Below are 16,827 nucleotides of genomic sequence, written 5' to 3'. Positions count from 1 at the left end.
TGTACGGTCAGCTAGGACATTGAACTTTCATTATTCTTTTTTATTTATACCTCGGTCACATTTGCTCTGCGGCGGCCGTACGGAGAGTCGAAATAGCCGTTTTATTCATTTTTGTCTCGCCTGCATAGCAGAGCGAGACTATAGGCGCCGCTTTTCCGACGGCGACGGCGGCGGCGGCGGCGTCAACATCAAATCTTAACCTAAGGTTAAGTTTTTGAAATGACATCATAACTTAGAAAGTATATGGACCTAGTTCATGAAACTTGGACATAAGGTTAATCAAGTATTACTGAACATTCTGCTTGAGTTTCAGGTCACATGACCAAGGTCAAAGGTCATTTAGGGTCAATGAACTTTGACCATGTTGGGAGAATTATTTTCAAAATCTTAACCGAAGGTTAAGTTTTTGAAATGACATCATAACTTAGAAAGTATTTGGACCTAGTTCATGAAACTTGGGCATAAGGTTAATCAAGTATTAGTGAACATCCTGCTAGAGTTTCAGGTCACGTGACCAAGGTCAAAGGTCATTTAGGGTCAATGAACTTTGGCCAAGTTGGGGGTATTTGTTGAATTACCATCATAACTTTGAAAATTTATGGATCTAGTTCATGAAACTTGGACATTAGGTTAATCAAGTACCACTGAATATCCTGTGCGAGTTTCAGGTCACATGACCATGGTCAATGGTCATTAAAGGTCAATGAACTTTGGCCGTGTTGGGGGTATTTGTTAAATTACCATACTAACTCTGAAAGTTTACGGATCTAGTTAATAAAACTTGGGATATAAGAGTAATCAAGTATCACTGAACATCCCCTGTGAGTTTCAGGTCACAAAACCAAGGTCAAAGGTCAGTTAAGGTCAATAAACTTAGGCCATGTTGGGGTAATTGTTGAATTGCCATCATAACTTTGAAAGTTTATAGATAGAGTGAATGAAATGTGGACATGGGTGTAGTTGACAAGTCTTAAGTCACCGTTCAAATGTCATTTATGGTCAATGAACGTGGTATTATGTCATTATATGAATGGTGTTTTTGTGAGTGATTATTTTATAGTAGTTTTCAAAGTTAGCACTGCTGCTATATTAAATCGCGTAATGCAGGCGAGACTGCCAGAGGCGTTCCACTTGTTATTCAAACCACCTATATTGTGCTTAATTTGACCTTTTCACATCGGAATATCCAATATTATCAGTTCGCGCTTCGCGCTCGCATTATTGATTTCCGTGGTAAAAAGTGTATTAAGAATGCACAAATTCTAGAACACGCATGTTTATTGAGACGGGCTGCTTATCCTTTATTGAAAACAGCATGCTTAAATTATCTCGCTTCAGATTAGAATATAAAAAAAATTCTTCTCGCTCTTGCATTATAAAATAATGTAAGACGGTAACCAATTACCCACCCTTTTAACGATTTAGAAAACATAAATATAAAACAGTGTTCCTTTTAGGTCTATATATCTCAATTGTTATCCGCTCACGCTTCGTGCTCCCACTGTGTTCTGTTCATACACAAAGTGCTTGGAATGTCCATTTTTATGGTCAGAATTTCAAACATTTTAGCTCGAGCTTTGCGCTCGCATTATTTTGATTGAAATATGCATCATCTTCTTGGCTAACTGTAAACCGCCATTAGCAAGTCCCTTTTCGATCAGGCCAGAACGTATATTTCTCTCTTTTCTTACTTACTTTTTTTTTTGCTCCTTCGCGCTCGCAGCAATTTAGTAAAATATGCATCTTGTTCAAGTTCACAAACATTGCCCAGAATGTTCAAATTTGAGGATAAAAAACATGAAATTTCAAAAATGTTTTAGCTCGCGCTTGCACTATAGGGGCTATGAGATTATTGTATTTTGTGTATGCTGTTTAATGAGAATAAAGAAGTGACTGTTAGGACTACCCCTATCAACTTTGAGCGGCTGATTGTGGAAAATACGGGTGCAAATATTTTTCGGCCCCTTCCCCGGTTTATTTCCAATTTGTCTAATTGCCAACTCGTCTACTATCGTTTGGTCCATCAGTTCGTCAACTCACCACATAGTCTTTTTTCTTCTTCATTTAGTCTAATGCCATTCCGTCTAATGACCAGTGGACCCAAAAGCAATTTGGTCCATATACCATTTCATCTAATTGGACTATAAGTGTATTATTGTGCAAAATGAATGAAAATAAAATGGGTATTAGACCAACCGGTTATGAGACTAAATGGTCATAGACGAGATGGTTATTAGATGAAGTGATGATTGGACCAAATGGTTAATGGACCAATGGCTGTTAGACGAAATGTTGATGGACAGATTGGCATTAGACTAAATGAAAGTAGACCATGTAGTGAGTGTGACAAGTTGGCCGTAGACGAATTGGCACCCCCCCCCTATTGGCGATAGATCCGCCCATGCACTACTACTTCTTTCTTATCTCATTATGATCTCTCAGTTCCATATCCCCCCCTCTCTCTCACTCTTTCTACGAGGACTCTTTTATCGTATGCATATCTTCGTTCGATTTCCTCCCCCCCTCTCTCTCTCTCTCTTTCCCTCTCCTGACTGCTGTTCCTTTATAGTTAATTCCTCTCTTTTCTCTCAAACCCCCTTTCTGTCTCAACATCTTTGCCCCCCCCCCCATCGGCTTCTCTCCCATTCGTAAATTTCATTCAATTATTCAACCCCTTTCAATATCTCCAACATGTTTCTATACTCCTCAATGTGCCATACACACCTTGAGAGAGAGAAAAAAAACCCTCAAGAGATAAATGGGCAGAAATAGCATGGGTCAAAGAAAGAAGCATTAATGGTTCAAGAGTATGGGATTCACAGAATTTAATGCATATGTAGAGTAAATACATGATTATAATGTAGTAACATATTGATAATGGCAGTTAAAAGGAGGGTAATCCTTGTGACTTGGCCTTATAAAAATTTTGGCTCGCGACTTGCGCTCGCATAAACGGTTAAAAATATTACCTGATACATCATATTCATAATTACAAAAGTGCTTGAAATTTCCAGTTTTCGCGTCTCATTAGGCATTTATAGATCAGATATTAATTTTAATGGTTAAATTGTCCTTTCTGTTTCATCTCGCGCTTAGCAAGAGGAATAGGAAGATATTCATCACTTTCCCGGTCCTTTGTCAAATCTATCAGCTCTTTATTAAGTGCGATCCAAATCCACCTCACAAAGTACTTGAGCTGAAATTGACCCCTTTTTCAGATCAGAATGTCAAATATTTTAAGGTCGCGCTTCGCGCTCGCTTTGATTTTCAATTTCATGTTAAAATATATATTCAGAATGCCTAGATTGTAGGCCTAAATCGGAAACACGCGAGCGCATGTCTATCTAGATACTCAACTTGTTAGTATTTCAATCATTATCCAGTTTCTGAAAAACAAAATTCTGCTAGCGCTTTGTGCTCGCATTTTTTATGTAGGAAGAACCCCTATTGCTCATCCTTATTATACAAAACATGAATAGAGTGTCCCATTTTTTAGGTCTAAATCTCGATTTTTTTTCCCGCTCGCGCTTCGCGCTCGCATTAATTGTTTTATAGCGACGATCCTGTTCATGGTCACAATAATTGATTACAATTTTCCATTCTTTATGTAGAAGTGTAAAAAAAAAATTGGCTCGCGCTTGCATTATTTTATTGTTGAAATATGTAACGTCTCCATGGCTAAGTGAAATAAGCAGTCCTTAACAGGTACCTTTTTGATCAGTTCAAAACGTATACAAAAATATTATGCTCGCGCTTTGCGCGAGCATTATTAAGGTAACAAAGATCGGCAATTTGACATCCTTTCCATGATGATTTAAAAGACATGACTAGACATGTCTCGTTTTTAGGTCTAAATCTTCAAATTTTGTGCTCGCGCTTCGCATCAATTGCTAAGTTATATACCTATCCTGTTTAAGTTACAAAAAGTGCCTATGATTTCAATTCTGTTCGCGCTTTGCGTTCTTAGTGATTATTTAGTTGCATACACATCTTTTTCATGATAAACATTGCCCAGAAATTTCAAACTTTGGGGAAAAACATAATTTTTTAAAATAAATTAGCTCGCATTATATAAAAAGGGTTATGATATCATATATTTATGTTGATTTATAAGACAAAATTTAGAAGTGACAATTTCTTCATAGAAACAAATATAAATCATATTCGCGCAGCCGATTGGGGAAAAATAATGGTGAAAAAAAATTTGGCCCCCCCCCCCTTTGGCGAAAGCTGGATCCACCCCTTCATCCTATTTATTTCTCTCCTTCCGTCCATCTCTCCATTCTTCCAGGAGCTGCGGAATAGTTTTGAAAAATGTTTTTTTTTTTTTTTCTACCAATAAAATTATTAATGAAAATAATGCGGTACAAAAATCAATGTCATTCTTCTTCCTGTTTTAAACTATATACGTGTACAAAAAACGCACCACCAGCTAAAAAAACAAAAACAAAAAAACTTGGGGGTCACAACCCGAGCACCCCACTTCCCAGGGCCATATACAAGGATTCTAATTTATTAATTTTAATGAGACATCATTTGTTGAAAAAAAAATTAAAGAGACCTATTAATGACTGCATGTGGTCCTACCGGTACGCTAGATCTGCGCACAAAACTGCTTTCATATGACACGCAAAAGGGATGAATCAAAGTGGAATAAAGCAAACAGGATTTAGAAACTGCCTTCGTTGGCGTTCAATAATATGGTTGGTATGATACAAATTCTGCTAGCTTATTCGTACTATTATTTCTGGCCATTGTACTTAGATCAAAATTTTAATGTGGAAACATTTTTTATTTTTTTTTTAATGATACAAATCGAGCGAGGCAAGCACAATGATATGGGGCAGAGTTCCAAGTCTTCATGCCCCAGACTGAATATATTTTGACATCAACTTACTCTAAAAACAAGTGTTTATGTTTTATTTTGTATTATTCATTTTTTAAGTATAAGGTAAAATTATAAGTCTCGGAGTGTCAGTTAATGCTGCAAAAGATGTATAAGGCCTACTCTTTTGCAGCACTATCCAGCTACCGCGGCGAGGACGCCCTCCGAGAAGGTAGCCATATCAAAACTAAAAACAAAAAATTCCCCTTAGATTACTGGTGGATCCAAGGGGCATAATTATCGAGAGCCAAAATTGTAATTTGTAATATAAGCATGCCCTTTTTACCCAAGCATGCCCCCTTGAAAGTGAGGATATATATACATATATATGCCCTATTTTTTTGCTTGTCAATTTTTAGGGACGAAATGACTTTCAATTTTTGGTTAAAAAATATTTTGTAATGCTCATCAAATTTGCATCGGGAAAATGTGCCCTCCATAGGCCCTGTCCCCCCTAAATTTGAGGTGGGGCCATTGGCAGCGGAAATAAAAAAATTAGGGAGGGGGACCACTAAAATTTTGTGACAAGCCCCCTCCCCCAAAAAAGTTTATCAACCCAAATTTTAGGGGAGACCACATGAATTTTTTAGGGGGGTCCACTGGAATTTAGGGGGCACGCAGAAAAAAAAATTGACAAGCAAAAAAAAAGGTTATCAAAAAAAAAATTAGGGGGGGACGATCGTCCCCCCACCTCAAATTTAGGGGGGGCACGACCCCCCCCCCCCCCGCTGCCTATGGGGGATGTTGTTAGCTTTTTGGGGGGCTAAATTTTTTTTTCGGCCTCCCCCCTTTGATAACCTTTTTTTGTCAAAAATTTTGGTGCCCCCCTAAATTTGTTGACTGCCGCCGCTAATAGTGCCCCCCCCCCCCCTTTGGAAATCCTGGACCCTCCCTTAATTGCCTAGATATAGATGTTTAAATAATTAATTATTTTGAAAGTCAGAGTGCCCTCGCCCCCCCCCTCATGCTTTAGTTACCATGGCATAAAACTTATGTCATATCTAATCCTTATATCAGCAAGAGGTCAGAGCATACTATCCGTCACCAAACGACTGCATTTGAGCCATTCATTTTCCCTTTTCTCTTCTTTCTATTATTTTCTTGTTATTTAATCATTGTTTATTTGTATAAGCTCGGATCCGAGACTAACTGATACGGTGAACGCACTTTCGTTCGAGTTGTGTATTTGCGTAATAATAGACCGAGGCGAGAAAGGACACGCCCACAATCCCTCGTTCAGTGCCGAGCTCTGTGCGTACGTGTCGACCAAATTTCAAAGAGAAATTTGTACACAAATCTGTCACAATTCGGACCTAATTTCGCCTCAGATTAACAGATATTTAGATCTCTTTGGAACACTAAAAGTCATTCACTTGGGGTTTTTTAATATGCTGATTCAGGTGAGGTACTTTTCAATGGTTTTAAAACATAGATTTAAAAAATTAGATTTTCCTTTTAAGATCCCTAGTGGTAGATTATCTCCAATATCAGAGACTTTTGTATAGAATTTGGGTATCCAATTTCAGAGACAGTCTCCAGTTTTGGAGACCAATTTCCTTTTACATTTGCTGCAAAAGGATTACCTTGGCGGCAAATAAAAATGTGATAAGCAGATTCCTCATGAAAAATTACCCCTTTTCACCGTCTACTTTAAAAATTCACCGTCTACTTTTGTTTTGATAAGGATTTTTGTTGTCAATCACACACAAAACAAATGGGCTTCTGACCTCAGTGAGACAACATTTTGGGTGGAAAAAATCATGCTTTTGTTGGTGTTGTTTCTTTTGTCCTTTTGCAAAGCAAGTCTCCAATGTGGGAGATTGTCTCCCCTATTGGAGAGAGTCTCCCATATTGGCCGTGCGCCTCTACTGCTGGTACGTGTATGACAAAACACTAGATGGTGGCCTGTACTGTTTCCATAAGAAGAAGACCTTTCTCCTTCCTCTTTTTTGATTTTTCCTTTTCTCATTCTTCTCTTCGATCTCTTTTCTACATTTTTCATCTTTTCTATTTCTTTTTTCCCTTTCATTTCTTCTTTGATCTTTCCCCTATTAATCTACTTTGTTTTAATTCTGATGTATTTTGCGATTGTTTTTTTCTCTCTCTCTTGTTAAGAAAGTACCTATTTGAATTGAAATGTGCTGTTTATTTAATTAATTGTCATGACTGCTTGCAGTGAATTAATGAATTCAATAAACTTCAGGGTAAAAATATGTGTCATAATGAAATCTTGAAAATGTGTTTGATCGTTCAAAGGAAAGTTTCATGTTTACTCTTGCATGTGACACGATGCTCCTAAATCGAGTTTAAATTTTGCATAAGTTTCGATCTATATGATGAAGTTTAAGTGAAAAAAAAACCCATTTTATTTGTATGAAACTTACCAAGTATATTTTGAATGTAAACCCAAATTATGTGAATTCTATTAGTTTTCCAACCAACACTACAATAAAAAAAAAATCATATTGCAATGTGTTTTTTTATATTACAGGGCACAGGAAAGGAACTCATTCTTAATGAAAGCAAAGAGAATACAATGCTATAACACCTGCTGAGAAAGTTAGAGAAAGAGCCAGAAGAGCATTGAAGAGTGTTTTATAAGGAAGACTGGTTGACAAGTACAGACACCATGCCAACTCAGACTAATGAACCTCATATTGTTGACGTTTGGAACACAAATTTAGAGGATGTGTTCAGGAAGATTCGCATCATCATACAGAAATACAAATATGTGGCCATGGTAATTATTACTCATTTATGTGCATTCTGTGAAATATACAGTTTATACCTCATTCCCACCATCGTGTGATCTGTTACGAATGCCTTGATTGGCTTTCTGTTGCTGATCCCAAATTTTTTTGACCTTATCAGAATTTTTTAATGATCACTACAATAGTAATGACTTATCTGAAATGATAATTTCAATTATTTCACGATCAAGACCACATTTTCATTCATGATGCGAATTGTGACAGTGTGCACTAACGTTAGGTATAAATTGGCAGTTTGACTGAGTTTGAAAGGGAACTGGAAGCCTGCTTTACATGGACTCTTAATTTTGTTGTCTCACCTGCATAGCAGAGTGAGACTATAGGCGCCGCTTTTCCGACGGCGACGGCGACGGCGGGCGGCGGCGGCGGCGACGGCGGCGGCGGCGTCAACACCAAATCTTAACCTGAGGTTAAGTTTTTGAAATGACAGCATAACTTAGAAAGTATATGGACCTAGTTCATGAAACTTGGCCATAAGGTTAATCAAGTATTACTGAACATCCTGCCTGAGTTTCATGTCACATGACCAAGGTCAAAGGTCATTTAGGGTCAATGAACTTAGACCATGTTGGGGGAATCAACATCAAAATCTTAACCTAAGGTTAAGTTTTTGAAATGTCATCATAACTTAGAAAATATATGGACCTAGTTCATGAAACTTATACATAAGGTTAATCAAGTATCAATGAACATCCTGCTTGAGTTTCACATCACATGACCAAGGTCAAAGGTCATTTAGGGTCAATGAACTTTGGCCGAATTGGGGGTATCTGTTGAATTACCATCATAACTTTGAAAGTTTATGGATCTGATTCATGAAACTTGGACATAATAGTAATCAAGTATTACTGAACATCCTGTGCAAGTTTCAGGTCACATGATCAAGGTCAAAGGTCATTTAGGGTCAATGAACTTTGGCCAAATTGGGGTATTTGTTGAATTACAGCCATAAATTTGAAAGTGTGTTGGTCTAGTTCATAAAACTTGGACATAATAGTAATCAAGTATCACTGAACATCCTGTGCAAGTTTCAGGTCACATGATCAAGGTCAAAGGTCATGTTAAGGTCAAAGAACTTTGGCCACGTTGGGGGTATTTGTTGAATTGCCATCATATCTCTATAAGTGTATTGGTCTAGTTCATAAAACGTGGAAATAAGAGTAACCAAGTATCACTGAACATCTTGTGCGATTTATAGTAGTTTTCAAAATCAGCACTGCTGCTATATTGAATCGCGTGATGCAGGTGAGACGGCCAGAGGCATTCCACTTGTTTCATTTTTTATACCTCTGCCAAACATTGTGAATGGGGTGTTTGTAAGGTCATTTATAATCAGTCACTGTGTACAGTTTTCACCTGTTGCTCTCAAGACTTATTGCACACATCCGTCTTGGAGTGAAGATGTACAAGACACATTTTCCATGATAAGTGTGTGGCACTGGGTTGCCATGGTAACAGTATGTTGAAATAAAAAATCAGGGGGAAAATTCTTTTGAAGTAAGGTTGTCAATGCTCACTATAGTTAGGTACTACATTTCCACGATAAACAAATCAGGAAAATTGAATTTTCATTAAAATTATTTCTTTCAGAAGGCTCTTTTGATAGGGAAGGAGTATTAAATTAATGATATTTTTAGTATGATTTTGTTTCAATAGTATATTTGAGGCATATCAGTTAGATCAAGAATAGATCACCAGTTGTGGTTAAAGTCATGCATAACTTCATTAATACATGAAGCTTTATGAAATAGCTCCACTTATTGTAAAAATCAGGTCAAACTAGTCTATAACACATTTTAGCAAAGAATATGATAAATTGAATCTGAATTATTCATGCATAACAGAGCATCACTTGTGTGTTGCTCTTGGCTACTTAATTCATTACAATGCTTTGTTGTCAACTACATGTAGTCTCTCTATATACCAGTGATTCCCTTGTTGAAATCCTTATTTCACCAGGATACAGAGTTTCCTGGCGTTGTCGCCCGGCCACTGGGTGAGTTCCGCACCAACTCCGAATATCAGTACCAGCTGCATCGATGCAACGTAGACTTGCTCAAGATAATACAGCTAGGCATTACTTTCTGTGATGAACAGGGTAATTTTCCCAAGACGGGCTCAACGTTCCAGTTCAACTTCAGGTTTAATCTCAGGTAAACCATCATGATACGAGTCCTGTTGAGACATCATTTTGTTGATGCAAGAACTCACCAGATACTGCATGTCAATTTGTAGAATTAAAAAAAAAAAGCCCCTTACTTCTTAAAAGATAATGATGAATGTAGTTGCAGTAAACACTGATTTTATGGGAAAGTCTAAAACCGAGTTATAAAATCACTACATCATCGTAGGTGTAGATCAGGGACTTGTTGCATAAAACTTTTGCCATTAACAAAAACTCTGGCAAACAAAATTATGCCATTGCAATTTACACATTAAAAACTCTGGCAAAAAATTGCCAGAGTTTTTTTACGGCAAAAGTTTTATGCAACAGGTCCCAGGTACAGTTCCATAAACTGAACTTTGTGGAATTATGAAATCTAGGCTGAAAATCGATCACACTGAAGATCGCCAACACAGATAAGCATGTGTGGGGCAATGTATTATTAGTGCTTGTTCTTGTTTTGCTAATTGCTCTGCAGTAATACAATTCCTTTTATTCGTATAAGGACTTGGGTGGTCATTTGATTGGTTTCTGTACAAACTCATTTTGAAGTTGTTACCACAACTGGCATTTATCTTTCGCATGCCAGATGAATTCATTTTTCTATGGGATTCATGTGTAATATTCAATGCCAATTTAACCTCGGCTAAACCTTCAATACATAGTGAACAAGTTTTTTTAGGCATCACCTTGTCATTGCGAAAACCCTCTTGATACTGCACATCAAGTCATCTGTTGAAGCTTCTACAGTATCATGAAGTTTTGATAATTTTGAATGTCTTTGTAATTTATTTTGCAGTGAGGACATGTACGCTAAAGATTCAATAGAGCTCTTATCTGGGTCAGGTATCCAGTTCAAGAAGCATGAAGATGAAGGAATCGAGGTTGATCACTTTGCAGAGCTTCTCATGACATCGGGAGTGGTTCTCAACGACAGTGTCAAGTGGGTCACCTTCCACAGGTAACGTGTCTATTTTTATAATCGATCAGTATACAGTCTAGGCTACATTTTGTAAGATTCTTTAAAATAATAGCAAGTCCTTTCATGAAATGCTCTCCTGCAGTCTGAAATTATTTTTTTTCTTCAGAAATATAGTTGCATTTCATTCATGGTTCAGTTGTACCACATTGTAGGAAGCGATTCTCTTTCAGATAAATAAACTTTCTAAATTTGTATTGTGTTTGATGAGTAATCCATACCTGCCAGCAAAGTTTCAAGCATTCCTACATAGGAACATGCCATTTTGTGTGTTCCAATTGATACGAACATTTTCCTGTAGTATTGAATAGGAAGTATAAGAATATTCTTCTTTTGGGGAATTTCTTAATCTGTTCCTTTTTCTTAGCTGTCTTGGTTGGCAAGTATGGTAATCATCACGAATCACCTTTACATTTAATGAGGTTAAAGGGGAATCCAACCCAAAAGAAAACCTGTTTTTACAAGGAAAAGAAAAATCAGACAAGTTGAAAGGTGAAAGTTTGAACAATATTGGACAAACAACAAGAAAGTTATGAATTTTTTAAAGTTGTAAATATTGGTAATCACTATACCCATGGAGACTTCAAATTGGCCACATATGGGATGTCAGAGTGATGTAAGGCAAGGACTACTCTTCCATGTACTCCAATACATATTATGGCTAAAATGTAATTTTTCCCAAAAGTTTTATTTCAAATTATATTTTTCTTTCTTGAGGACATAAAACAATATACTACCTGGGTTATATTTAGATTACTGCCCCAGGGGAATGGGTACTTAGGAGAAAACCACAAATCCCTGATAATAAAGTACATGGCCTATGGAAAAGTTGTCCTTGCCCCTTGTCATAATTTACTTACTCAGTTGCCAATTTGAAATCTACATAGTATTAGTGATCTCAATTTTAAAGCAGCTATAACTTTCTTATTGCTTGTCCGATTTCTTTCAAACTTTCACCATTCTGTTTAATTTATTTTTCTCCTTCCCAACACAACATTTTATGGCCAAGGCTGGATTCCCCTTTAAAGATCATGTTCACCCAGCCATGCTGACTACTATCCTGTGTTATCTTTTCTTTTTTTTTTGTCTGAGCAGTAGTTACGACTTTGCCTACCTGGTCAAGCTGATGACGGCGACCAACCTGCCTTCAGAGGAGTCAGAATTCTTTGAGCTCCTGAGGATCTTCTTCCCATGTATTTATGATGTGAAGTATCTGATGAAGAGCTGTAAAGACCTCAAGGGGGGTCTTCAAGAAGTAGCTGATATCCTTCAGGTAAACATTATGGAGGGGAAAATACAGTTGGGCTATGGATGAATTTGCCCCTGAAATACCCTACAGAGCCCTGGAAAAACTAATAAAAAGCCCCTAAAATTGCCAAGGGGTTTGATATAACAATGTAGTAAAATTGGGCAGGTGAAATCAAAACATAGCACTGGAATTATAAAAAAAAGAATTTCCTTGACACTGAGGCCCGTATTCTGAAATCCATTTTAAACTTGGGCAATGATCTAACTCTGGTCTAATCTTATGGAAGCCGAAAATGTTGATTCCTTCATCATTATGTCTAATAAAACTTGTTAATATGTATTTACTTTTATGTTTTTCCTGTTGTTTCCTGTCACTTCGTGTCAACTTCTGCACAACCTGTACCTCCATTAAAATGATTTGTGTTTATTCCTTCTTTTCATAGATCCAGAGGATAGGACCTCAACATCAAGCTGGCAGTGATAGCCTCCTCACTGTACAAACATTCCTTAAAATGAGAGAGGTAAGTAGGTTTTAAAATGAAACTAGTTTATGATTTACAGACTTTCTTTCAAAAATACATGTAGAACTATGCATAGGAAGTCTGAGGTATTCAGCTACCTGACGTAAAAGTCAATGTGCATATTATATCAGGTTTTGGTCAACCTAATTGCCGTAATTCCATTTTTAGAACCAAATGTAAATATCCAGATGCTACTTAGATACTGTGGCCATGTAACGGCAGTAAACACTGATTTGCTCAATAACTTCATAAAAACGAGTCTAAATGGCTCAAAATTTCCTGTAAAACGCATGGTCTTTATACAAATGTAAAGCCTACAAACGAATGTTTTAGTATAATTAGTATTGAGTTATGCTGAATGTCAATATTTGTAAACTAACTTCATGGAAAAATCCAAATCAAATAGATTCCCAGTACCTTGTTGTGAGTAAGGATGCATTCTTACTCTGTTGTGATATTTCAAGTGAGATTTCATCAAGATATAACGTGCATGATGATTATCCAGAGCCTTATATCTTTCTGAATGTTTACTGTAAAACAAATGTGTATATTTATTTTAATCCTCATCTTATACTTTGTTTCCCAGTGCTATTTTGAAGATAACATTGATGATGACAAGTATTGCGGTCACCTGTATGGTCTGGGATCGGCTTACATGCAGAACGGATCGGCTTACACGGAAGAGAACAACACAGCTCCTACGACTACAGCTACGTAACCCGAGCCCCAACCACTCCCCCCCCCTCCCCTCTCTCCTCCTCCCTTCCTCCCCACTCCTCACAATCTAACATGACCTTTGACATTACCCAGGGTGCTTCAGTGTTTCTTCCAATGTCTTCTCGTCAGCCTTTTGTTTTCCAAACCACTTGTCTTGTTAAAGTATGAAACTAAGGATACATTTGTAACGATAGCAAGGTGATGAACAAAGACTACTTATAAGATACATTGAATGATAGGTCGGTATTTCAACACAATCTGGGTCCGGTAACACATAAATTAGGGATTAATCGTACACTTGATTTTCACAATTAACTCTACATTGTAGTCAGCGCAATTAATCATAAACAAATGTAGGATGATTGCTAAGCTTTGTGTTATGGGTGCCAGATGAGCATTTCGTGAAACAATGATTGATTTTTACAGACAAATGTAAAAAGCTACTGAAAATCCTTGTATCTGAATGGCTTAGAATGAATAATTGACTGTTTGTTCATGAAACATGCCCTAGGTCACATCTAGGTCTATCATTCTATCACATTGTGATGAACTCTGACCCCTCCTCATCACATGCTTGAATGACCATATTTCCTATAATCAGGTATCTCTTATCAAACGTGGCACTTTACAACTAACCAGAGATACCAGTATTCAGGCTTTTGCTTGATTTCTAATATGTTGAAATCAATAGGGAGGTTTCGCAGACACTACAGACGTTTTCTGGAACATTGAGAATTTATCGTCAGAAGCCCTTCCTTCGTGACAAAGCAGCCTTTGTCGAAAATTGATGAATTGAAACAGTGGTGTCATCCTGGACAATTGACGTATTAGCAAATTTTCTTCAGCTCCGAATCTTGAGACGATCTGCTGGCCCTGTTCACCAATTTTCAACTAAGTCCTCTGAGCTGTTCATTGTGATTTTACAGACATTTTCAATAGATTTTCTATGTTGTAGAGTATGTCCCAATTGCTATTGTGAAAACTCACTGATGTTGAAACTGGGTTATTACAGAGGGTCCAAAATAGGTTAAAATTGTACCATTTTTGGGTTGCAACTGCATTGGAACTGTTGGTAAAAAATTGTCTGCTAATGAAAACATGGTATTTGAAATCGATGAAAGTAGATTCTGCGTAGGGTACCCCTCGGACCACATATTGAAAGATATTTTTGTCTTTCGATTTTATGAAAATTGACCAAGCAAATGAAGCAATTTAGATGGTAAGGATTAATTAATAGCAAAAATGCAGTTGACTTCGACAGCTAGTGATTACCCTACTGGAACTTGCCATTTTTCATTTTCATATAGTGCAAAAATGAAGTTTGGTTCTTTTATCTAATTCTTTTTTGTTTAGTGTAAAGCACTTTGTTTGTGAATCAAAACTTAGAATTGAATACGGCCTATCTCCTTTTTTTTATGTGACAATAAACTGGGTCCACGATAAAAAAAAAGTTATGGGAATGTCAGTACGCAAAGGTGATTGAAATTCCATGTTGTAGCAATCCTTGTTTTTCTACTGATGTAATTCAGCCAGTATGCTGCAAGTGTATTGATAATCACATTCTTCTATAGACATCAGTATTTCTAAATCTTCATACATTTGAAACAAGCACAACTTGTGACTTCTTGTAAAAATCGGGAGATTTGCATAGGCAAGTTTTGACAGCTTGCCAATAAGAGAACAAGTTTGCAGGGGGTAAGGCAACATGGATCTTTTTTGCCACTTGACTTGAACTGTCTTGTGTCGAAGGATTGTAACTACATGTACTCTTGTTTTTGTACATACAGTTTATACACTTTTGTTTGTCATTCATTGTTCAAATCATGGTATGATGATATCAATTTTTTGTTAAATTGGAACCATGTGGATTTTATCTACAGTGGTGCTCAAAAGTTAGTGAACCCCACCAGAAAAAGTGTTCAAGGCCTACCATATTTTAGATATCTATTTGTGAAGTCATGTGATAAACTATTGCATTCAAGAAAGTTTGTTTCTCTGGGCTCACCGAACATTGTAGTGTTGTTTAGTGTCTACATTCAACACTCGGTATGAAGGAGTGCATTTTGCAGTAGGGTTCACTAACATTTGAGCACAACTGTATGTGTCAATGTATTAAGCACTGATGCCTATCTTGCTATAGGGAAATTCCATAAAGCTATGTACATTACGTCTGACCCCTTGTGGGTGGGACCTTTCCGAATGAAAGAATCATTTCTGTTTTTTGTAATTCATGTGATAAGTTGTAATGCTCTCAAACGATCATGGCCTGAGAAGTCCATGAATTGAGGTTAAAAATTGAGAAAGATGGGAGTCAGACGTATAAAAATGTTGATTATTCTATGGAATTGCACAATAGAAGTTTCCATAAAGGGTCACTACAATGAGACGGGGAAAACATATTTCCCTTTTTGTTGAACAATCTAGATTCATTTTACCTTCAGGTACTGTATTATTTACCTGTAAAACATTATGACTGGTCATGGTTTTGAATGGGCTGATAAGTTACTTAATAAAACAAACAATGCACAGTTTGTTGGGCAATCAGTATCTCCAAGTTAGACATCGTCGGCTATTGCGTCAGACAGGTTAGAACTCCAAAAGGTACCTTGCATGGATAGTTTGTACCAATGCCCTCACTAATGTGTATCATTTGTATGCTATTGACTGGTCTTCTTCCAATAATAGCTTTTTTTCTCTGGCACTAGCCATGCCCAATATTATGTGCATATATATTTTCTTGAAACACACTTCACTTCGTTAACACAGGAGCAATCCATATTCTTTGATTTATTAATGTAAAAGAACTGTATCAGATACTATGAAGGCATGGTACAGACTGTAAATTCACTTTTTACATTATTTGCTTTATATTGTCATAAGAGAATTGAAGGCACGTCCCCCATTTCCCTCCATCAGCCTACCTTTTTTTGATTTATCCCGAAGTGCAATAATTGCTTTGTTCTTTTAAATTCTGATGGAGGTAATGAAAAGAAAGCTGTTTTGTTGCTTACAAGCAAATTGTGTACCTGTAACACACAAAAATGTTCATTGTTCAAAATTGTAAAGAGCAAAATATGTCGAGTACTTTTATTTTACATTAAGATACAACCATACAACCAAAACAACCATATGGCTATTAAACAAATCACAATTAGCTCTGTTCCAAGACCTAATATGGGTGGAAGGATTTCTTTTAAATTCTGTTGTACTGAAACCAATGTTACTTTATAGCCAGATCCATTTTGTACTTTTTTTTGATTGACCCAATGATTTTGTGATCATTTTAATTGCGCATGTATTGTCCCAACATGTATGTATTGTACGAGGAGTCTCAAGACACCTTTTGTAAATAAATGTACATTAAGTTTCTTGCTAAGCACTAACTAAAAGATTTGATTTTTAATGGTTTGTCTGTTTAGTTTGGTTTAAAAATTTAAGTGATTATTTTGATTGGAGAGATAGACTAGAGAGATGGAGAAGTGTGATCGAGATAGATGGGAGAGAGTTGGGTCAAGTTGTATTGAATAATACAAATATTGTTC

General features: G+C 36.8%; 1 protein-coding gene across 1 annotated transcript; it reads left to right on the top strand.

Moving 5' to 3' along the window:
• Positions 1-7,374: 7,374 nt before the first annotated feature.
• On the top strand, positions 7,375-16,674 carry LOC129260941 (CCR4-NOT transcription complex subunit 7-like). The gene is made up of 6 exons (XM_064114558.1): positions 7,375-7,625; positions 9,616-9,809; positions 10,620-10,781; positions 11,895-12,072; positions 12,491-12,568; positions 13,155-16,674. Exons 1-6 carry the CDS (start codon positions 7,515-7,517, stop codon positions 13,284-13,286), a joined length of 855 nt encoding a protein of 284 aa, XP_063970628.1. The 5' UTR covers positions 7,375-7,514; the 3' UTR covers positions 13,287-16,674.
• The last annotated feature ends 153 nt before the right edge of the window (positions 16,675-16,827 follow it).

Source organism: Lytechinus pictus, unplaced genomic scaffold, assembly GCF_037042905.1.
Source record: "Lytechinus pictus isolate F3 Inbred unplaced genomic scaffold, Lp3.0 scaffold_19, whole genome shotgun sequence".
Classification (NCBI taxonomy): domain Eukaryota; kingdom Metazoa; phylum Echinodermata; class Echinoidea; order Temnopleuroida; family Toxopneustidae; genus Lytechinus; species Lytechinus pictus.
This window is presented reverse-complemented; position numbering and strand designations above follow the sequence as displayed.